This window comes from Ovis canadensis, chromosome X (assembly GCF_042477335.2).
Source record: "Ovis canadensis isolate MfBH-ARS-UI-01 breed Bighorn chromosome X, ARS-UI_OviCan_v2, whole genome shotgun sequence".
NCBI lineage: Eukaryota > Metazoa > Chordata > Mammalia > Artiodactyla > Bovidae > Ovis > Ovis canadensis.
Genome location: NC_091727.1, coordinates 52,430,123 through 52,454,666, shown reverse-complemented (window position 1 = coordinate 52,454,666; position 24,544 = coordinate 52,430,123). Strand labels below are relative to the sequence as shown.

Sequence of the window (24,544 nt, the reverse complement as noted above, 5' to 3'; positions counted from 1 at the left end):
GAAAGTTTTCAGCTACTATAGTAATCTTAAAACACAGACAGTAACCTTAAAACACAAACAGATTGATACATGTAGACACACACACGTACTCTTTTGTATTAATGATGACCACTTTGATAAGTTAATTTTAATATATCGCCAATGAGTAGAGTTCTTACTAAGAAATAAATAAGGATCTAGAAGGCAAACTGCAATAGCTAATGGAGATGACACAGCCAGAAACCAGAAAAATTATATTCTACAAAAATGATCCCTAAATCTACTTTCTCTAAGCAGTAAGGTCACAAAAAAAGTATCAATTTTCAGCGTTATAAATATTAGTTTATATGGCAGATAAATATAATGGAGGTCAAATACAAATTTACCAAATAGATTTCAACTACTCCATACTTCTTTCAAAAGAAATACTGTCCTGTTATGAATGTTAACTAAACACTTTATTATAATATATGGAATGCTAAAAATGTACACAAAATCTTTCCTGAGACAAGGCACAATATCAACACGATTAACCTGCATATGTATCTATTCAAGATAAGAAGTATTTAGTTTCCAAAACGTTAAGCCTTATCAGCTATGTCTCTTAATGCAAACACCAACAATCAACTACAGAACCAGGTCAGAGGCTATATGAATCTGTTTCTGCAAACATGAAAGAACGAAGAAGGAATCACCAACATTGTTATGAAAGCTGTATTATAACTTGATCAAGTAAAGACGAATACTATGAAGACTTCAAAATGGTTCTTAAATATCAATGAATATTCTGAATAAATATGAAGTTACTAAGTATTTTATCATTAACATTTATTGAATACTCAAATAGGTACCGCATGCTTTATAAGCATTATCTTTAATTCTCAACATTTTATTTTTCAAGCTGAACAGTAGGTACACAATTTCCACCATATTATTCTTTATTCAGATATCAGAAACATCTATTATACTTTTCTTTTTTAAAAAAGTGAAAAAGCAAAGCTCCAAAATGCTAAACTACTTAGCTTGCCCACAGTACCTAGCTAGCACAGGTAAACTGGAACTTAGGTCTACTGTATTATGAATTTGAAGCACTTCCTAGTTCAAAGCTCTGCCCCTCAGAAACAATATTCACAGTAATGACTACAGACACTTCATTCACAAACCACTTTCCATGAAGAGATATGTGTAGCACTTTAGACTAAAACTAAATGAAACAAACACACACTAGGGTAATTATAATTTGTAGATGGTAACATCAGAGTATTAATCAAGAAATCAGCATATAAAAAAAGAAATCAGCATATAATCACAGCATATAATCACAGTTTGGCCATAAGAGCATGTTAAAGCTTTTAGACAGCAATGATATGTATCAATCCCTAAATGAAAATGCTCATCAATGGTGGTCAAAATAAGATATATAAAAAGAGATTAAACACAGACTTAGCCAGGTTCACTTGTCTTCCAGTACCACTGAACATAGAGGATTCTTCATCCAGTTAGGACCTGAATATCCAGTTCATTTGGTCAGTATACTGCCTTAGCAGGACACACAGGAACATCTAGTTCCTTTGTTCTGACTCTATACTTACTAAGCTAGCTTCTGATTATAATTTACCTTCCCATGTATCTAATATACAGATCATTAGAGCATATGGCCTAACAACTATATCAGGTTAAATGAATTCATTAATTTGTTCTAAACTAATAAATTTCTGTCCTAGACCTGGCCATTTGAGTTAGCACTAGTCAGTCTCCTCAACGTGTCTAACCACCTCTGGACACTGACAAAAGGTGAAGTCCAGATATTGAACCAGGACAACCCAACCATGAAACTGTTCCTTAGAATCCCCAAGCCAGAGAATGTCTTTAAAATGAAACCATTAACTAGTACCCCTTGAGCTTGAGCAGTTAGTTTAATGTTAAGAACCTTATTTTAGAGGAATGATGATTTCTCAGTAGAGTCTCTGATGCAGGTCTTGATGTCAAAAATTAAGTTCTAACTCATTAGGGAGAGGGAATCTTAAAGTGTCCCTTTAAGAAATCATTTCTTGTAAAATGGCTGAAAACATGAAAGAGTGAACTGTTCAAATAACTAATGAGGAGGAAATTCTTAAATCATCAATGTAAGTGTTATATGCAGATACTTATATACCTGATGCTAGGACCCTGATGCTGGGAAAGATTGAAGGCTGGAGGAGAAGGGGACAACAGAGGGTGAGATGGTTGGATGGCATCACTGACTCAATGGACATGAATTTGAGCAAGCTCCAGAAGCTGGTGATAGACAGGGAAGCCTGCACGGAAGCTGCAGTCCATGGGGTCACAGAGTCAGACAGGACTGAGCGACTGAACTGACAAGTGTTATATATATACAATTGATAGAATATCAATGCTATCTTGCCCTGCTCTATCCCTTTGGGCAAGTTACTTAATGTATCTAAACCTCACTTCTACCACCTGAAAAGTAATCATTCCTACCTCTTTTAACTATTGCAAGATTAAATAAAATATTCAAATTAAGTACCTGCATAAATGCTCAATTAATGTATTAATTTTGATAAATGCAAAAGTGTACAATACCATTATTAACAACTTACAATACACTAAAGTTCCTGAAACCACAAATTACCTGACTGTTGGGTTTTCAGAACCCAACTGTTATACTTAGGAAGAGTCCACATAAAACTAAAAGGTAATTTCAATTAATAAATGGAGGAGAGTGGAAAATAGAAAATCACCATTAGAACACCAGAGTTAATACTTATTACAGGCAAAATATACTAACGGATGCCAAAATAATAAGGGAAAGTTTGAGGAGAAACAGATATTTGCATAGGCTCAAAGTATCTACTCCTAAGATATTTATTTATTAATATGTACAAAGGGAAAATATTAATTTATAATAGAGAATACCTATCAGACATCACCCTAACCAAATGATGAAGGTTATCATAACCAGTAGTCCATACATCATATACCCCCTGCTATGATGCACTGAGAATGTAGCATCATTTCTATGGTATTCTTGCCAAAACTCATAAGCCTAAAGCTAATCATGTAAAAACATAAAGTGAAGTCACTCAGTCGTGTCTGACTCTTTGTGAGCCCGTGGACTATAGCCTACCAAGCTCCTCTGTCCATGGGATTCTCCAGGCAAGAATACTGGAGTGGGTTGCCATTTCCCTCTCCAGGGGATCTTCCTGACCCAGGAATCGAACCCAGGTTTCCCGTATTGGAGGCAGACGCTTTAACTTCTGAGCCATAAGACAAACCCAAATTAAGGAATACTCTTCCCTGATGGTTCAGATAGTGAAGAATCTGCCTGCAATGCAGGAGACACAGGTTCAATCCCTGGGTTGCGAAGATCCCCTGGAAAAGGGAATGGCTACCCACTCTAGTATTCTTGCCTGGAGAATTCCATGGACAGAGGAACCTGGCAGGCTATAGTGGGGTTGCAAAGAGTTGGACACAACTGAGTGACTAACACTTTCACTTTCTACAAACTAACTGAGCAATACTCATTAAAAGTTTAAGATCATGAAAAAAACTAAAAAAAGTTCAAAATCATGAAAAGCATGGAAAGATTGAAGAACTGTCACAGATTGCTGTTGCCGCTGCTGCCAAGTCGCTTCAGTCGTGTCCAACTCTGTGCGACCCCATAGACGGCAGCCCACCAGGCTCCCCCGTCCCCGGGATTCTCCAGGCAAGAACACCGGAGTGGGCGGCCATCTCCTTCTCCAATGCATTAGAGTGAAAAGTGAAAGTAAAGTCACTCAGTCGTGCCCGACTCTTAGTGACCCCATGGACTGCAGCCTACCAGGTTCCTTCGTCCATGGGATTTTCCAGGCAAGAGTACTGGAGTGGGGTGCCATTGCCTTAGAAGAGACTAAACATCTATTTCTGCTTTATTGACTATGCCAAAGCCTTTGACTGTGTGGATCACAATAAACTGTGGAAAATTCTTGAAAGAGATGGGAATACCAGAGCACCTGACCTGCCTCTTGAGAAACCTATATGCAGGTCAGGAAGCAACAGTCAGAAATGGACATGGAACAACAGACTGGTTCCAAATAGGAAAAGGAGTACGTCAAGGCTGTATATTGTCACCCTGCTTATTTAACTTATATGCAGAGTACATCATGAGAAATGCTGGGCTGGAAGAAGCACAAGCTGGAATCAAGATTGCCGGGAGAAATATCAATAACCTCAGTTATGCAGATAACCCACCCTTATGGCAGAAAGTGAAGAGGAACTAAAAAGCCTCTTGATGAAAGTGAAAGATGAGAGTGGAAAAGTTGGCTTAAAGCTCAACATTCAGAAAACTAAGATCATGGCATCCGGTCCCATTACTTCATGGCAAACAGATGGAGACACAGTGGAAACAGTGACAGACTTTATTTTTCTGGGCTCCAAAATCACTGCAGATGGTGACTGCAGCCATGAAATCAAAAGATGCTTATACCTTGGAAGGAAAGTTATGACCAACCTAGACTGCATATTAAAAAGCAGAGACATTACTTTGTCAACAAACGTCTGTCTAGTCAAGGCTATGGTTTTTCCAGTGGTCATACATGGATGTGAGAGTTGGAATATAAAGAAAGCTGAGTGACAAAGAATTGAAGCTTTTGAACAGTGGTGTTGGAGAAGACTCTTGAGAGTCCTTCGGACTGCAAGGAGATCCAACCAGTCCATCCTAAAGGAAATCAGTTCTGAATGTTCATTGGAAGGACTGATGTTGAAGCTGAAACTCCAATACTTTGGCCACCTGGTGCGAAGAGCTGACTCATTTGAAAAGACCCTGATGCTGGGAAAGATTGAGGGCAGGAAAAGGGGACGTCAGAGGATGAGATGGTTAGATGGCATCACCGACTCAATAGACATGAGTTTGAGTAAACTCTGGGAATTGGTGATGGACAGGGAGGCCTGGCGTGCTGCAGTCTATAGGGTTGCAAAGAGTCAGACACAACTGAGCAACTGAACTGAACTGAGAAGAGACTAAATGTTCATAACAACTACATGCAATGTGGGATCCTGATCTGGAATAAAAGAACACCAAAATGAAAACTGGTGAAATTCAAACAAGTTTTATATTTTAGTTAATAGTATTGAACTAATAATAATTTCCTAAAGTTTTGATAACTGTTCTCTGGTTGAAATATTAGCATAAGAAGAAACTGAGTGAAGGACATACAGGAATTTCTATACTACCTTTGCAACTTTTCTGTTAATAGCAAATTATCTCAAAATAAAAAAGAAAACTAATTGGTAAACAGAATCCGTGTTTCTTGCTATTTCCAATCCTATCACTTCTTTCAAACAAATCTATATTTAACAGCTCTTTCATCTTTTCACTAATTCCAATCTCCAAGCCTTCTTCTTACTGACTGTAAACTACCTCAACTATAAGCTTTTATCAAAATGGAGCCTAAATCTGCTTCTTCTCCCCATTATGTCCCTAGCACTTAGCACAACTCTGATACACTGCAGGTACTGAGCATTTACTTGTTGAATGAATGAACAACAGCTGTTTGCTCTGTATTCATTTCCTACTGCTGCTATAACAAATTACTACAAATTTAGTGGCTTAAAACAACACAAATTTATTATCTTCCAGTTTTGGATATCAAAAGTCCAAATGAGTCTCACTCAATTAAAATCAAGGTGTTGGCAAGGCTGTGTTCCTTCTGTATGCTCTAGGAAGAAACTGCTTGCCTCTCCCAACTTTTAGAGATCGCCCACATTCCCATCACTCCAACCTCAGCTTCCATTGTCAGATCTCCTTCTGACTAATGAGTATCCTTCTTCTCAAAAGCACCCTTGTGATTATACTGGGCCCACCCAGATATTCCAGGATAATCTACCTATCAGAAGATCTTAAATTTAATCGTACGTGCAAAATCCATTAGGTAACATTTATAGGGATTCCCAGGTAGCTCAAGAGTCGGACATGACTGAGTGACTTCACTTTCACTTTTCACTTTCATGCACTGGAGAAGGAAATAGCAACCCACTCCAGTGTTCCTGCCTTGAGAATCCCAGGAACGGGGGAGCCTGGTGGGCTGCCGTCTACGGAGTTGCACAGAGTTGGACACGACTGAAGTGACTTAGCAGCAGCAGCCGCCAGGTAGCTCAGTAGTAAAGAATCTGCCTGCCAATGCAGGAGACAGATTTGATCCCTGGGTCAGGAAGATTCCCTGGAGAAGGAAATGGCAATCCACTCCAGTACAGGTAAACTTACAAACAATGTGGAAAAAGTAAAATTCTTGTTTCTATAGAGGAGGAAATGGAATACATCAGATTATTTTTATGGCATTTAGTGCTCTCATGTTCATTTAGATCCTCTCTCTACCTTCCACAACACTGAAAGGCCTCTCCTCCTCTCCTCTCCATCATTCTGTGTGTCTTTTTATATGGCTACTTCATTGCCATAACTGTCTACTCTCCAACTTAGTTTGCCAACTTTACTTTAGTTCAGTATTTTTAGAAAATATTACAGTTGCATATTCCCTCCTCTCACTCAAAGTTCTTCAAAGTTAGAGAATGCCTTCTACTGCTTTTGAATAATCCCAAGACTCTCTAGAACAGTGCTCTTCTTAAACTAAAATTCCATTAAATGCTGTTGTTAGGGAGATAAGAATCTATCGTGTTTTCAATACTTCTGAAAAATGAGATTCCTTTGCCTCCCTTGGTAACACATACCAAGGTCTATCAGCATCAGGAAATTTGCTTGGGAAATCCCATGGACAGAGGAGCCTGGCAGATTACATTCTATGGGGTCACAAAAGAGTCAGAAACAACTTAGTAACTAAACCACCACCACCAATTCTAGGGATTAGGACATGGACATCTTTGGGGTATACAACTATATGTATCAATTTGTTATCTATCAAGCAAATAGTTACCTCAAAACTAACTCATTGAACTGGGAAAATTAATTATATTTCTCAGACCAAGTCTATCTCCTGCCACTCTCACCCTCTGTCATTTCATGAAAACATTTGCCTTTGGTTTATAGCTTTTTTTTTTCAAGTCTTTATTAAATTTGTTATAATACTGCTTCTGTTTCATGTTTTGGTTTTTTGGCCATGAAGCATGTGGGATCTTAGCTCCCTGACCAAGGATTGAACCTGCACCCCTGGCACTAGAAGGCCAAGTCTTAACTACTGGACTGCCAGGGAAATCAGAGCATTGACTATATTTAAGTAAGTTGTATTCTTCCTCCCTTTGATGTAATTATTCTTTGCCTATGACAGTATTCCACTTTGAGGGCTGAGTCTGAAGAAAACAGTGGGAAATTAAAATAAAATAACACTATTCAGGGTATGCTTATATGTAATGAAGCATCTTCTTGATAGCTCTAACAGAATCTAGAAACACTTCCAAAAGGGTCATAACAAAAATATTTTAAGAGCAAAAATATCCCAGTGTGAATACTTTGGACAAAAATATTTATTCAGAAACAAATTCTAGCATATATTTTTAAATTACCTTTTCCTTTATTGGAAATTCAGGTATTTTTACACTATTTTCTTTTTTTTTTTTCTTTTCTTTTTTATTTTTAGTTTTTTATTTTTTACATTTTAAAATCTTTAATTCTTACATGCATTCCCAAACATGAACCCCCCTCCCACCTCCCTCCCCATAACATCTTTCTGGGTCATCCTCATGCACCAGCCCCAAGCATGCTGCATCCTGCGTCAGACATAGACTGGCGATTCAATTCACATGATAGTATACATGTTAGAATGTCATTCTACCAAATCATCCCACCGTAGGGCTGCCTAAAAATATACTTCTCCCCAAAGTGTTTTTGATAAATGAAAATAAAACAGAAACAAGTTTCTCCAAAACTTTGATAGATACTTCAGGCATGGAAGTACAGATCTTTAAACTATTTCTTCTACTGCATTGCTTGGAATATATTCACTACTATAATCAAAGTGTATTAGAATGCTCACTCAACATGTCAACCTGCTATAGTCAATTGTGTCTTTTTTCTAATCTTTCTTTTCAGTGGCATTTTTAAAAATTCAGTTCAGAGACTATAGCTGACTTGTTAGAGGTCTAGTTGTTAGATCTACTTAAAGATGGCCTGTTTCAGTTCAGTTCAGTTCAGTTCAGTCACTCAGTCATGTCCGACTCTTTGTGACCCCATGAGAATCGCAGCACACCAGGCCTCCCTGTCCATCACCAACTCCCGGAGTTCATTCAGACTCACGTCCATCAAGTCAGTGATGCCATCCAGCCATCTCATCCTCTGTCGTCCCCTTTTCCTCCTGCCCCCAATCCCTCCCAACATCAGAGTCTTTTCCAATGAGTCAACTCTTCACATGAGGTGGCCAAAGTACTGGAGTTTCAGCTTTCGCATCATTCCTTCCAAAGAACACCCAGGGCTGATCTCCTTTGACTGGTTGGATCTCCTTGCAGTCCAAGGGACTCTCAAGAGTCTTCTCCAACACCACAGTTCAAAAGCATCAATTCTTCAGCCTGTTTAACTACCTTGAAAAGCACGTAATCACAGAATTGATCCCACAGTGAAACTTATTATAAGCAAATATATTTAGAAACAGTCAAATAACAAAATTCATATATCTATGTGATTCCTCTGATTGGAAAATAGCCCCATTATATGAAAACTTCGTTCCATCAAGAAAACAAATGACATACTAGTGAAAGCAAAGCAGAAGCTGGCTGTGTTCCTATGTGTAAAAGCAAAGTGCTACTGATTTTTCAAGCTGACAGTGGAGGAGAAAACTATTACAAACCCGTGTGACCGACTCCTCCTAAAAGTTACTAAACTTTCAGTAACATCTGACCAGGTCTTTCAACATCATGAACTAAAGTCTTCTAAATAAAACGTATGACTGACAGCCCTCACTCACAGTAAATTACCAATTTATCAAGTAATTACCAAGTAATCTATAAATTCTTTACAAAGAACAATAGATCAAAGTCTTTCCACTAATGCACTAAAAAATCAAATTATGGAAGAGAAAAAATAAATCAAATTACGGAAACCATAAAATAGACAAACTGTTGAAATGCAGGTATTTATGGCCAAATCCTAAATCTGACACACATCATCAAAGGGTTTGTCTGTTTTTAACATCCTCAAAGTCAAACATCAGCAGTAGAATCTATGTATCCTGATTCTTGCACTGCCCTAAAGTCAATGTATTCTAAATAAATGGGTATGAGGCTTTTAAGAATTGCTGGAGAAGGCTCAAGTATCTACCATAGGGGGAAATACCATCAAGAAAAAAAGGTATAAAAGTCTTTTCTGAGCTATGAATTTCAAATCAAACATGAAAAAGGAAAATTTTAAAAAGGTAAAGAACTGCCATATTTCAGGGGAGAGGATTAAGAGGTGGTATGTATGCAATAAAAATATAGCTTACATATTTGAATGATGTTAATAAATAGAAAATACATATCAAGTTGATAAAACAAAGTATAGACACTCAAATTTTATATATTATACATGCACACCTATATAAACAAAGGTTAGGAAAGAATCTAGAATAATTTAAACTGTTCACTGGGATATTTTTCAACAAACTTGCTTAATTACATAATAAAGAGTAAGATTTTACTGAAAAAAATATGAGAAATTGTACATTACAAATTACATAGTACTTACAGGAAAGTAATTAAAAGATGATGTCCTTATTATCTTCCTGGGATTCTAAATAAGTTTGTTGTTACTGTTTTAAGTTATTAAGTCATGTCTGACACTTTTTCAACCCCATGAACCATAGCCTACCAGGCTCCTCTGTCCATAGGATTTCCCAGGAAAGAATACTGGAGTGGGTTGCCATTTCCTTCTCCTGGGATCTTCCTGACCCAGGGATTGAATCCATGTCTCCTGCATTGGCAGGTGGATTCTTCACCACTGACCCACCAGGGATGCCCTCTAAATAAGTTAGTTTTTCCTAATTTCAAACATGCAAAAAATAACATGATATCTAAAAATAGTATCAACTAAGTCCTCTAATTTCAACATTCCTTTCAGAATGTGCTCAGTCGCTCAGTCATGTTCAATTCTTTGCAACCCCATGGACTGTAGCCCGCCAGGCTCCTTTGTCCACAGAATTTTCCAGGCAAGAATACTGGAGTGGGTTGCCATTTCCTTCTCCAGGGGATCTTCCCCACCCAGGGATGGAACCCAAGTCTCCTGCATTGGCAAGTGCCACCTGGGAAGCCCAATTCAGAAAAGAAAACTTCAATTGTTGTTCTTTGTGTAAATTAAAATGTACTTTACACTTTAGGACTTCCCTGGTAGCACAGTGGATAAGAACTCACCTGCCAATGCAGGGAGCATGGATTTGATCCCTGGTCCAGGAAGATTCCACATGCTGTGGAGCAACTAAGTCCCTACGCCACAAATACTGAGCCCAAGCTCTGGAACCTACAAGCTGCAACTACTGAGCCTGTGTACCACAACTACTGAATCCTGCATGCCTAAAGCCTATGTTCCACAACAAGAGAAGCCACCATAATGAGAAGCCCACACACCATAACGAACAGTAGCCCCTGCTCACTGCAACTAGAGAAAGCCTGCACAAAGCAATGAAGGCCCAGTGCAGCTCCCCAAAAAACATACTTTATCTTTGTAAATTAAAATTTACATTTGCTCCCTATGACAGATCCCCAAATCAGGCTATATATCCAATTACTCAGAGAACTTTTAAAACTAAGTTCCTGGGGGAAATTCCCTGGTGGTCCAGTGGTTAGGACTCCACGTTTCCACAGCAGGGGCCACAGGTTAGGGAACTAAGATCCCTCAAGCCGCACAGCACGAACAAAAGGTAATAATAATAAAACTGTATTTAAAACATAAATAAATAATAAAAGTAAGTTCCTGAGCCTTATCTCCTGGAGATTCTGATTTAGAAAGTCTGTAGTGGATACCATTAATCAGTATATATGATATAATATTATATAAAGCTAATGTTGGTGTATTAAGGGAATTCCTCCTGTGATTCAGCTGGCTCTTGGAATTGATCCCTTATTTCAGGGCTTTTCAAGCTCTACTGTGCATAAAAATCACCTGCAGATGTTACTAAGAGGTAGATTCTGATTCAATAGGTCTGGGGTGAGTCCTGGGGACCTGTAGCTGTAAGTTACCAGGTGATGTCCATGCTGCTGGTCCAGAGAGTACACGTGGAGTAGTAAGACGTTATAGGATCTTTCAGTCTTTCCATATGTGAATAATAAAAGGTATTCCCATATGCAGTTCTTATTACTGAAATATTTCCAAGTTTTACAGAAACATTCTTTAGCATAGGTAGAGTATACAACTTGCAAAATATTTGACATATGTTTACTATGTGTCCTACTACCAAATGAATGGAAATTATCTCCCCCATTTACAAACAGAATAACACTAAAAGATGAGTGTTACTGCAGTCAAAAGATACAAACTTCCATTTATAAGATAAATAAGTACTAGAAACATAATGTACAACATGATAAAGATAATTAACACTATTGTATGTTATCCATAGAAATGGTTAAGGGAGTAAATCCTAGGAGTTCTCATCACAAGGAAAAAAATTTTTCTATTTAATTTTGTATCTGAGATGATGTTCACTAAACTTACTGCCATACTCATTTCATGATGTATCTTAGTCAAATCATTATGCTGTACACTTTAAACTTACACAATGTTGTATGTCAATTATATCCCAATAAAATTGGAAGAAAAAGCAAACAACAATAACAACAACAAAGGACCAGACAATAAGTATTTTACATTTTGTAGGTCTCTACCCCCAAAAAAGATGAGTGTTACTGAAATCACAATGCAGAGATTAAATTAAAATTTACATAACTTTATATATATATATACACACACACACACACATATATGCAAAAATATTTATCATGACCATGTTTATAATAGTAAAATACTGGAGAAAATCTAGAAGTCCAACAATAGAGGACTGATTAAATATCTTATAAAGGCATCTATCAAAAATAATGATGTAAATGTACAACTACCAGTAATGAAAAGATGTTCATGATTAAGCTTAAAAACAAAGTTTTGTCCAAACCTTATAGTATGGTTCCATGGGGGTGCATACAGTCATATACATTTATTCAAAAGAAAGAGTCCATAAAGATATATACTAAAATGGTTAAAGCATCCTCAAAGAATTATAATTTCAGGTGATCTTAATGTTTGTTTACTTGAAGGATCTAATATTTCTACTATGACACAGACTTTATAATAAAATTCTTAAAGGGTAAAAAGGGGTGAGAAGAAAACCAAGCAAACCCCACATAGCACATGCACACACCTTTCAAGAACTACTCTAATGGCTTGACTCCAGTCATCAAGGGATTTCCTATATTCAAAGCACTTTGAAAGCTTGTTAAAACTGTAGTCTTGCATCCCACCCCAGATTTACAGAATCTGAATCTCTGACATTAGGCTCCTAAATCTGCATACAAAGCAAACAGTGACTCTTAAACACAGTAAATTTTGGAAACAAAAAGATTCCTAGAAATGCAGGGACCAAGACTAAATTTCAACCTATCTAAACGGCAAACTATAGCAAATTCAGGATGGGTGAAATCATGTAACATACCTATACACCCACACGCAGCAACCACTGGAATATGAACAACAAAAACCTATATTTAGCAACTAGCTTTATTTAATCTTAATTTTAAGCATCTCTTGCGCACACTGACCATTTCCCATGAGCTGACTGAGGTCACAAAGGTTTTCCTTATGTTTGATCTACATCTGTTTGAAACCATTCCTATTATAACCTTTTCTATGATGTTCTGTCTCCATTTACTCCTACATTAGTTAAAAGTACCATATAGACATTTACTATGGAACCAAATATCTAGATAATTCAACTATTCTTTTATGTAATTCAACTATTCTTCTAATGCTTTCAGTTCTCCTTCCTAAACAACATTCTAGTTGACTAATCCCAGTAGATTCTGGTGATTATTTCATCCAAAGATCCTATATGAGGCAAACTCAAAGGCATGGAGAGGAATTTATACTACTAGAAGCCTTCCAAGAAGCAAGGAAAGCATTTCCTGTTCTGAAAAACAGCACATGAACCCCCAAAACTCTGTTGCCAGAGAAATGGAAAATATCATACTGAATATATCCCTAACATATCAACTCATAAGGCATACATTTACTAAAAGCTTTCAAAATGAGACATTAAGAGTTTTGAGAATTTCCTAAGGTCAATAAATTAGAATCATTTCCCCAAAGAAAGCCAGAACAGACCTTCCCACCTATAAAACAGAGAGGAAAACAGTAGGGAAAAAAAAAGTTTGGCATGAGCTCCTAGAAGGATTTAAGAAAGGAGCATAATTTCAGGATGTGGGGACAGGTCCTTCATTTTATTTTAATCCATGATACATTTTAATCCTGGATCACTCAGAAGTCCAGGCCAGCTGAAACCAGAATTTATTAAAACCAAGAAGATTATATACTCACCTGCAGCTCACACCAAGCAACCTCAACCCATGTTTCAGTGTCCAGTCCTTTATATACTGTTTTAAATGCTCCTCTTCCCAGTTCTATGTCAAATTTCAGGAACCTGCCACTAGGAGAAGTAGCTACAGCCTTCATTTCTGCTTCTTCTTCCATCTCCTTTTCATTTTTCTCCTTGAAATAATCTTTTGAGGATTCTGACGTTCCCTTTGAACACTGCTCATATTTAACTTCTTGTCCTCCTCTTAGCACATTTGTAGGAAGCTTTTCTACTCTTGGAATATTTGTTGCAGTCTTTATTCTCTCATCTTTGGAGGAAGATTCAGCAACTTTGTCATGTTCTGTCATCTCAACACTCTTTCGAAAGAATCTTTTCTTTTCTATAGTTTCTCCAGAAGCAGAGAAGGTATTGCTTTTCTCCTTTAGTCTAGCTTCCACTGTCAAAGTTGCTGCAGCCTGAGGAACTCTGTTTTCCAATGAAACTCCATCAGGTTTCTCAGAATCTTCTGTGCTAGCTGGCTCCCCTGAATCAGTAGCCATTGTAATTAAGGTTGGCACTAAACTTTTTCCTGTTCCACTCTTCAGTTCAGTTGCATCTCAGGTATCAGAATTATCAGGATGGACTTCCTTTTATATGGTCATATGTTTCCATAGCAACCTGAAGGGGGGGGGAAAGGATATATTAAAATCACCCCACAAAGGAAATCATTAAGGAGAAAAGTCACCTGACTGTTTAATCCCTTTTTTCTTAATAAGAAGTTTGTTCTTTTTCTGTCCAGTCTTAGCAACCAGCAGGCTCCAGGGACTATGTCTTATCTTGTTTACCATTGCAGTCTTCAGTGCCTAGCAGACTACTTGGCATACAGCGCAATAAGTCTTCATACTGCATGAACATTGTTAATAAACCAAGTTCTCAGTCCCTTCTATGAATCTATCATATTTAAAGCAAGTATCCAAACCATGAATTTGCTTAGCTACAAGGCAGTACACAAAATAGGCTTCTCTGGTGGCTCAGATGGAAAAGAAATCTGCCTGCAATGCAGGAGACCATGGTTCAATCCCTGGGTCGGGAAGACCCCCTGGAGAAGGGAAATGGCAACCCACTCCAGCATTCTTGCCTGGAGAATTCCATGGACAGAGCAGCCTGGTGGGCTACAGTCATGGGGTCACAAAAAGTCGGACACAGCTAAACATGCACACACATAATACACACAATAAGCAAAAATACCACATAATTTCTCAGTAGGTGGTTTTTTTCTAAAATTCTGGAACTAATCCATAGATTTTTTTATTGTGGCAAAATTTAATCATTGTTAAGTGTACAATTCAGTGGCATTAAATACTCTGACAATGATGTGCAGTCATCACTACTATACATTTCCAAAACTTTTCCATCCTTCCAAACTGAAATCTATTAAAACAATAACTCCTCATCACCCCAGACCCTGGTAGTCTCTATTCTATTTTAGGTCCTTGTGAATTTGTTTATTCTAGGTACTTCATGTAAGGACTCATACAATATTTGTCCTTTTGTGTCTGGCTTATTTCACTTGGCATAATATTCTCAAGTTTCATTGATATATATATATATATATATATATATAAAATATAGCATGTATCAGAATTTCATTCTTTTTTAAGGCTGAATAATAATAGCTCATTGTACGTATATAACACATTTTGTTTATCCATTCTTCTAGTCAGTGGATTGTTTCCACCTTTTAACTATTGTGAATAATGCTACCATGAACATCCAACAGTAGTTTTGAATAATGCAAATATTACATTTGTTTAATGAGCTTGCCTTCATATTTCAATAAGAAGATTTTAACTACTATCAAATATTAACACATACTATTTAAAAATGGCAAGAAAGACTTAAAATATGTATCCTCTTGAACCAGCAATTCCATTCATAGGAACTTGTCACAGAAAATAGTCAAAAATCTGTGCAAAGATTTAACTGTAAAGACATTCATTATAGCACTTATAATTTGGCAAAACTATAAATATAAGCATAATAGGTATTTCAAAATGAGATAGGATACAACATTTTAAAAACACTGTGGTAGTGAGATGAAAAGACATTTCCCATATGTTATATGGTTAAATGAAAAAAGATATATATACAACAAACTTTCATTACACACACACACACACACACGATGTTAATTCTGAATGGTGGAATTATGGACTTTTTTTTCTTTCTGCTTTTCTGTATTTTCTAACATTTTCCACAAAGAACATGTGGAAATATGTGGAACATATAAGGGGAAACTGTTTAAAAGGTTTTTCAAATGAATGGTCAAACCAATAAGAAAATTCTTTCCTTCTCATCACAAACATACATCACAAAGTTAAGCATGTATATCTATTACGATATTATACAGCCTAGAAGGCAGAATTTGTCATGTTGAACCAAAAATATACAATAACAAATCTGAAAAACTGAAGAAAAACAACTCTAAACTAAAACAAACAAAATTGGGTGAAATATCCTAAACTGTTCTATACATTCAACACAATTCCTATCAAAATTCCAGTTGGTTTCTTTGAAGAAATTAACAAGCTGATCCTAAAATTCATATGAAACTTAAAGGGTCCCAGAATAGCTAAGTTCAAGTAAACCTGAAAAAGAACAGAGCTAGCGGACTCAAACTTTCCAATTTTAAAACCTACTATAAAGCTACAGTATTAAGACAGTGTGGTACTGGCATAAGGATAGATGGATAGATAGATGGAATAAAAATACAGAGTCCAGAAATAAACACATATATTTGTGGTCGACTGATTTCCAACAAGGGTGCCAAGACAATTCAATGGGGAAAGAACTCTGTTCAACAAATGGTGCTAGGACAACTGGATGTCTACATACACAGGAATGAAGGAACCTGCCTCTTGGGAGTACAGGTTAAGTACGCTTCCTGGAAAAGATGCCTGAACTGAGTCTCAAAGAAAGAAAATTAGCTCATCCAAGCAGAGAGATGACAAGCAAAGTTATGAAACAGCAGAACAAGTATATAAACAGTTCACTAGCAATACTAGACCTGGTGGCTCAGACAGTAAAGAATCCATCTGCAATGTGGGAGACCTGGATTCGATCCCTGGGTTGGGAAGATCCCCTGGAAGAGGGCATGGCAATCCACTCCAGTATTCCTGCCTGGAGAATCCCCATGGACAAAGGAGCCTGGCAGGCTACACTCCATGGGGTCACAAAGAGTTGGACTCGACTGAACGACAAAGCACAGCAATACTAGAAGCAGGAAGATGAGGACAAAGAGACAGATTTCTAGGATATACAATGTAAAACAAGGAGATCAGTTAGAGAGCTACTGTAATAATCCAGGGAAGAGTTGCTGAGGTTTGAGTGAAAATAGTGTCAAGAGGCAAGATAAATTAATGAAGTACTAAATACAAGATTTACTATCTGAATGAATATGAGTGTGAAGGAACAGGAAGAGTCTATGCTAACTCCTAAAAATTTGCCTATCAGATGACACAACTAGGACAGAGCTAAGAAACTAATAGCTCATGATGTGTTACATGAGGTTACACTGTGAAATCAACAGATTTTGAAAGTCAGTAAGACTAGTATTACCTGCAAGTGGGAAAAGGTAACTAACAATGCCTCATTTAGGTAGAGATATTTTTAACTTATTTTTAGACTTGGAAAAAGACCTGCAAGAATATACAAAGAATCTAGAATACCCTTCACTCACATCCTCAAATGTTAACATTTTAGATTGGACATTCTTAATAACTCTATCCACTTCACCTAACTAAAGGTAACTTATTCAGAAAGCTCAAAAGCAAAGATCCATAAGTAAGACAAAAGGCCTGCTGCTGCTGCTGCTAAGCAGACAAAAACAGGTAAAAAAAAAAAAATCAAAGAATTTAAGTCGGAAAAGCCTTCAAGATTTTTTAACTGCAGAACCTCTTTTTTTAAAAAAATAGGAAATCTTACTCAGAACCCTAATATAAAAAGAGGGGCAAGTAGTGCTGCCCTGGTATAATAACTATAGTTATAATGTCTGGTCACCTGGTTTCCCAAACCATGGAATAAGAAGCAGCAAAGAAGAGAGATGAGGAAATGAGTGTTCCCTTTAGTCTTAAAAACCAACCCCCAAGACAAAAAATATTACTAAAAACAAAGAACACTTTATAAGCATGGAAAGATTAATTCATCGGGACAATGTAACAATTATAAACATATACACATCTAACAACAGAAGTCCAAAATATATTAAATAAAAACTGACAAAACCGAAGACAGAAAGAATTCAGTAGTAATAGTAGGAGATTTTAATACCCTATTCTCACTGCTGGGGAGATAAACTAGACATAAAATAAGCATGAATCTGGAAAACTTGACCAATACTATCAATCAACTTGAACTAACTGCCATCTATAGAACACTCTACCCAGCAAGAACAAAATACACATTCTTTTCAAGTACCATGGAAAAATCTCCAGAACAGATCATGTACTATGTGATAAATCTCAAAAAATTTAAAGAATTGAAACCAAAGTATACTCTCCTACCACAAAAGAATTAAATTAGAAATGAACAAAGTGTATATAGATCAGTGGAATAGAATTGAGAGTCTGATCAACTGATTTTCAATGGAGAGGTCAGGACAATTCAATGGGAAAAGAAGACTCTTTCAAAAAATGTATTGGGACAACTGGATATCCACATACAAAAGAATGAAGTTGGACTCTTACCTCACACCATACAAGAAATGAACTCAAAGTGGAACATGAACCTAAATGTAAGAGCTAAAACTACAAAACTCTCAGAAGAAAACATTAAATTCTAGGGACTGGGTTACGCAATAAAACCATGAAATCACACTGTATCGAGATACAAGTGATAAAAGAAATACAAGTGATAAAAGAAAATTGAGAAGGTGGACCTTATCAAAATTTAAAACTTTTGTGCTTCAAAGGATGCCATCAAGAAAGTGAAAAGGCTGGGAGAAAATATGTGCAAATCATATATCTGATAAGGTATTCATAATATACAAAGAATTCTGACAACTCAACAATGAAAAGATAAATAATCCAATGGGCTAAAGATTAGAATAGGCCTTTCTCTAAAGAAGATACATTAATATAAATGGCCAATAAACACATGAAAAGATGTTCCACATAGTTACTCACTAGAGAAATACAAATAAAAATCATAATCAAATACTATTCCATACCCATAATGATTACAATAAAAAAGACAAGACAGTAACAAGTATTGGTAAGGATATAGAGAAAATAGACCCCTAATACACTGCTGGTGGGAATGTAAAATGGAACGGAGTCTGGCAGTTCAACAAGTTAAACATAGAGTTACTATATGAATACTGTCTACCCAAGAGAAATGAAAACTTATGTCCACATAAAAACTTATACGCAGGTGTTCACAGCAGCACTACTCACAATAGCTGAAAGGTGGAAACAATCTAAATGTCTAACAACAGCTGGATAAACAAAAATGTGTTATATTCATGCAATGCAATATTATTCAGCAATAAAAAGAAAGGAGGTATTGATACATGCAACAGTAAGGATAAACCTTGATAATATTATGCTAGGTGAATGAAGCCAGAGGAAAGACCACATACTGCATGGTTACATTTATTTATATGCATTGCCTAGAAAATGAAAATCTATAGAGATAGAAAATAGATTACTTGCTGCCTTAGGAACTGGACTGACTGCAAACTAGCACAAGAAAACTTCAGGGGGTGATGAAAATGTTCTAAAATTAGATTGTAATCAAGGTTATACAACTGGATAAATTAGCTAAAAGCCACTGACACTTATACTGGTGAATTTTATGATATATAAATTATATCTCAATAAAATATGTCCTTTAAGAATCTTGAAATATTGTGACTAAAATCAAAGCCATCATAATATCAAATAAACCTTTTTAAAACTATACTCTCTACCTCCCCCCCCACCACCACCACCCCATTCTAACCACTCCTCATCTTCTGCCTGGCCTCTTGGGTTAAGAATCATTGGTCTGAAGGGAAAAGATCTGATAACAATACAATATAATAGCTGGTGGCCTAAGGGTAAACAATGAATAAGAAAAACAAACTTTTAAAAAACAGGTAAAGAACTTCACTAAGCAGAGTATATCTGTGGCCTTTTCATCATGTATCCAGTAGCTATTTAACCATAAAAAAGAGTTTCAGAACTCAGGCTTCGGAGTGGGAGAAACCCGGAATCAATCATGGTTCTGCCTCTCACTCCTCAGAGACCTGGGGCAAATTACTTAACCTCGTTCATTTTTTATTTCATTTGTAAAATCTCACAGGACTATCATAAAAATGAAATATACACATAAAGTACTTAACATGGTACCCAGCACAATATAATAATAAATGGAAGCTTTTATTTCCTACCTCTTAATAACCTCTAGGGGCAGCACTATACTAAAGCACAATTCAACAATACTCAAGAAAACATAAAATGAAGACTATTTAGTAAGGCTGAAAAGTATATAACACGTTCTTTTAAACCTTTCCAGTAAGAAACCATGGTGGCATTGCTAAAGGGATATGATCAGGATAATATCTCTTCTACACTCAGCAGTGCAGAAACATAGCTCAGTGACAAGGGATCGAAAATCAGGCCTCAAGCATCCTGTATCTTGTATCGAACATAGACTGGCACTTCGTTTCTTACATGATAGTATACATGTTTCAATGCCACTCTCCCAAATCATCCCACCCTCTCCCTCTCCCTCTCCCTCACAGTCCAAAAGTCCTACAGGATGCTTGGGGCTGGTGTGCAGGAATGATCCAGAGAGATGATATGGGGTGGGAGGTGGGAGGGGGATTCAGGATTGGGAGCTCGTATACACCCGTGGCGGATTCATGTCAATGTATGGCAAAACCAATACAGTATTGTAAAGTAAAATAAAGTAAAAATAAAATTAACAAAAAAAAAAAGAAAATCAGGCCTCAAACTTGAAGTTTCTTTACCGAGTACAACAGCTATGTATCATAACCTACATGTGACCATTTTTTCCTTCATATAATGATAACACATTGATTTAAGCCCTAGGGATATGCATAAAGACAATCACAAAAGCACTTCTTTTTTAATTTAAATTTATTTCTTTTAATTGGAGGCTAATTACTTTACAATATTGTATTGGTTTTGCCATACATCAACATGAATCCGCCATGGGTATAGAGAAAGCCTCTATAGGGAAAATCTCACAAATCTGTGTCCCATATCTAATCCTTCAATATATTTGATATACAAGCTTGGAGCATTTCAGTTAAAAGCTCAAGATAATTTCCCCCCGTAAGCCCATCATGGTTGTATCCATGGGAAATCCAGCATACAATCAGTACTTAGTCAATCAGTGACTCAATAATTTCTTCAACTTTTGGAACCAACAACTGTAAGACTGAATCTGTAGTTAGAAATGTGGCTTCCCTGGCGGTCCAGTGGTTACATGTCCTCTTTGCAATACAGGGGACATGGGTTTGATCCCTGGTTGGGGAACTAAGATTCCACATGTTGCGGAGCAATTAAGCCCGCACGCCACAACTACTATTCCAATGTGCCACAACTGGAGAGTCTGCACACAGCAACGAAAAGATCCTGCATGAGGCTACAAAGATCCTATATGCTGCAACTAAGACCCAACACAGCCAAATAAGTTAACAAATATTTTTTTAAACTAATGAATCAGAATTATATAATAAAATTTTCCACTGACAAGTCTCTCTCTCATACACGTGTGTTCATACCAATAAACACTCTAAGTGCCAAGTACCAGGTTAGGGTCTGTGAATAAAGGAACAAAAGTCAGTCTTTGTCCTCAAGGAGCCTATAGTTTTATAATCTTAAAATATACCACTGTTGACTTCTAGTTCAAGACAATGAACTGAACACCTATATCTCTTGTACTTTCCAAGACTCTGAAAAAGTGATGGTTAGAGTACAGAAGTAAAATTACAAGTTAAGGACAGGAATGGAAAATGGCATAGCAAATACAAGATTTCAACAATTTATGACAGAAAGCAGATAAGAAAGAACTGGCTGATAATACAAATCAAAGGAATGCTACAACCTAAAATATGAAATAGAAAGGGTTCCAACCCAGGAGGAAGCAGACTTACAGGGCAAAACCCCAGAGGGGTTCCACACTCAAAGAAGACTGATCCTAAAGAGGGCTAAAATGAGAACAGGCTAAATACATGGATTAACTGAAGCTCTGAATTATGACAGTTGATGAACTCTCCCCCCAAAATAAATTCCTGCATACACAATACCAAATTCAACAAATTAGGAAGAATGAACAACAGCAAGGAAGAATAAGGGCACCCCAGTACAAAGCCCTCTGCCCTCTGGCATTTGGGCCCTCCAAGTGTAAAAGCCAGCTGCCCACACACTCCCCCTGAAACCAGTTGACATCCCTGCCTAGAAACACAGAACTCCCAGTCAACCCTTCTACTAGTTCATTATTTAATACAAACAGAATCAGGAGGCAGCCATTTGAAGAAAACCTATAACACAGAAGAGAAAGAACAAGAGAAAATATCCTTGGAAGAGCTGAAATAATTCAAGAAATCATCTTAAATTTAAGTTTTAAGATATAATCATAAGATTCAAAAATCAAAGAAAGAGGTATATAATGAACAGGTTCACTCCCAAATCTGTTTCCTATCCATTCAATTCCCCGCAACTCCCTCCACAAATAACCACTCATTAGATTTTCAGTAGCTCTCCAGAGTTTCTTAGGGCAAATAAGCAAATATTTGTTCTCTCTCCTTTTCTACATGGAAAGAAGCACAGTATATATCAAGCATTTTTTATAGTCAGAATAATTTAAAATACTTTTTTCCTGGTCAGTACACAGAGGTTCCTTCATTCTTATTTTATATCTATATAGTAATAGTATTTGATTATTTGCTATGACAGACAAAATTGCATATTTCATTTCACATTATGTATCTCTGTGTGTATGCACACGTGTGTATTGTGTGTGAATGTAAATTCCCTGAAGTGGGATTGCTGGCTCAAAGGAAATTTGCACATTTACCTTTTATTGAAATACACTAATATATCAGTAAGAATACACATAATTCATGTGTGTCTTTATATAATACTGCCAAACTGTCTGCCACAAGCATTGCACTAATTTAAACTTCCACCAGCAATGTGTGAAAGTGTCTTTTACCCCAGAGCCTTGACAACAACAACAAAAAAAGGTGCTATCAAACATTTTGATTTTTAACACTCTGAAAGGTTTTAAAAAGGAATCACAGTGTGGTTTCAATTAGCATTTATCTCATGAGTGAGGTTAAGCATCTTTCACATAAACAATAATTAGAGTCAGGAATAAACCAAGAATTGCTATTATCATTGCTAACACTTAAGGAAATAAAACATGTCATACAAATACTGGAAAGTAAGAGACAAAACTCAAAACTTGCAGATAATATGATTATCCATCTAGAAAATTAAGCAAATTCAACTAAAAAAAACATGATAGGAACTAACATCAAAGGTCAGCAGAAGCATTAAATGCAAAATCAAAAAATAAATCAATACCTTTGATACACATCAGCAATAATCAATTAGAAAATATAATTCAAAAAACAACTATCCTAAGGTAAGGGCTCCAGGGGAAGATGGCACCAGGAGAGGGCAGGAAGGGTGTCCTGAAAGAAAGGCAGGTCATTGCTATTACTATATATATATATATATATATATATATATATATATATATATATATACACACACACACACACACACACACTCATAAGAGCAACAGAGCTATAAAATATTAATCTAGGAATAAACTCAAAAAGAAATATGCAACATCTATATAAAGAAGACTAAAGTTTTACTGAAGTACATAAGATACACCTTTCTTTGTTTGAAAGACCCAATATTAGCATCTCCAGAAACCCTCCTCTGAGATTATTCCAAAGTCAATGTACGTCCAACAGAAACCCCAAAGAAATGTTTTTGTCCCAAACTGACAAACTGATTTGAAAAGAGTACAAGGAAAGCCAAGAAAATCTTGAAGAAGAACAATGAGAGTTTGCCTTACCAAATAATACTTATAGCTATAGTAAGTTAAACAATGTGCTTTCATCACAGAAATACACAACTGGACTAATGGAGAACAATCAGTAGAGAAACAGACACATGTATGTACAGCAAGGTACTCCATGGTAAAGATGGATTTCAAATTTATGAGGAATAGATAGCATAATAAATGATGTCAGAATAACTGGCTATCCATTTAGAGGGAAGAGGTTAAAGCCCACTTAAAACCAGTCACAAAAATAAATTTCAGATAGATTAAAGAGCTAAACATAAAAAAAAACTATGTAACTATTAAAAAATATGGCAGAATATATTTCTAATCTGAAGAAAGGCTTTCTTAAAAAGATAAAAATAGGAAGACCATTAATAACAATGACAAAAAAACCACATTTGGCCATTTGACCATGAACTAGGTTAAAAGATAAGCAACGGACTGGGACTGGAAGCAAACATCTGCAATATGCATAGCAAAGCATTAATATCCAGAATATATAAAGAACTAAAAGATCAGCAATAAGAAACATAAATAGACAATACATGCATGGCAGAGGGATGGCCCAAACTCCTTAGTAAGCAGGGAGATGTAAATTCAAACAGTTCAATATCATTTTTTGTCTATCAGGCGAGAGAAAATTACATTATCTGTTACTATCACATTTTGAGTGTGTGAGAAATTTAGCACACCATGCACTGTTGACAAATAAACTGGAACAGCGTTTTCCTATGGCAAATTCCAAATATCTAGTGCATACTTGTCATCCAACAATTCCACTTCTTAGTACTTACATGACAAATATTCCTGTATGTGTACAAATATGTATGTACAAGGATTTTTTTACTGAAGGGCTTTTTATTGTTTATAACAGCAAAGAACTGAAGAAAATTTACATATTCATCCATAAGAGAAAGGTGAAATAAAAATGTACTACATAACAATATGCATCTGTTTAAAAACTGAGAAATGGTTATACAGATGTATAAAAAGTCTCCCACACACATATATACTGT

The 24,544-nt window shown here is 36.3% G+C and overlaps 1 protein-coding gene and 1 non-coding gene across 2 annotated transcripts in view; one reads left to right on the top strand and one right to left on the bottom strand.

Moving 5' to 3' along the window:
- Positions 1-24,544, bottom strand: part of WNK3 (WNK lysine deficient protein kinase 3) — a 194,039-nt gene that overhangs the window by 158,691 nt on the left and 10,804 nt on the right. The window contains exon 2 of the mRNA XM_070291607.1: positions 13,457-14,111. Coding sequence (XP_070147708.1) covers positions 13,457-13,993 — 537 coding nt within the window. The 5' untranslated portion in view covers positions 13,994-14,111. The remainder of the gene's footprint in view (positions 1-13,456; positions 14,112-24,544) is intronic.
- LOC138931262 (small nucleolar RNA SNORD52) lies at positions 1,920-1,985 on the top strand. The gene has a single exon (XR_011446508.1). It is a non-coding gene; the product is annotated as a small nucleolar RNA SNORD52 (small nucleolar RNA).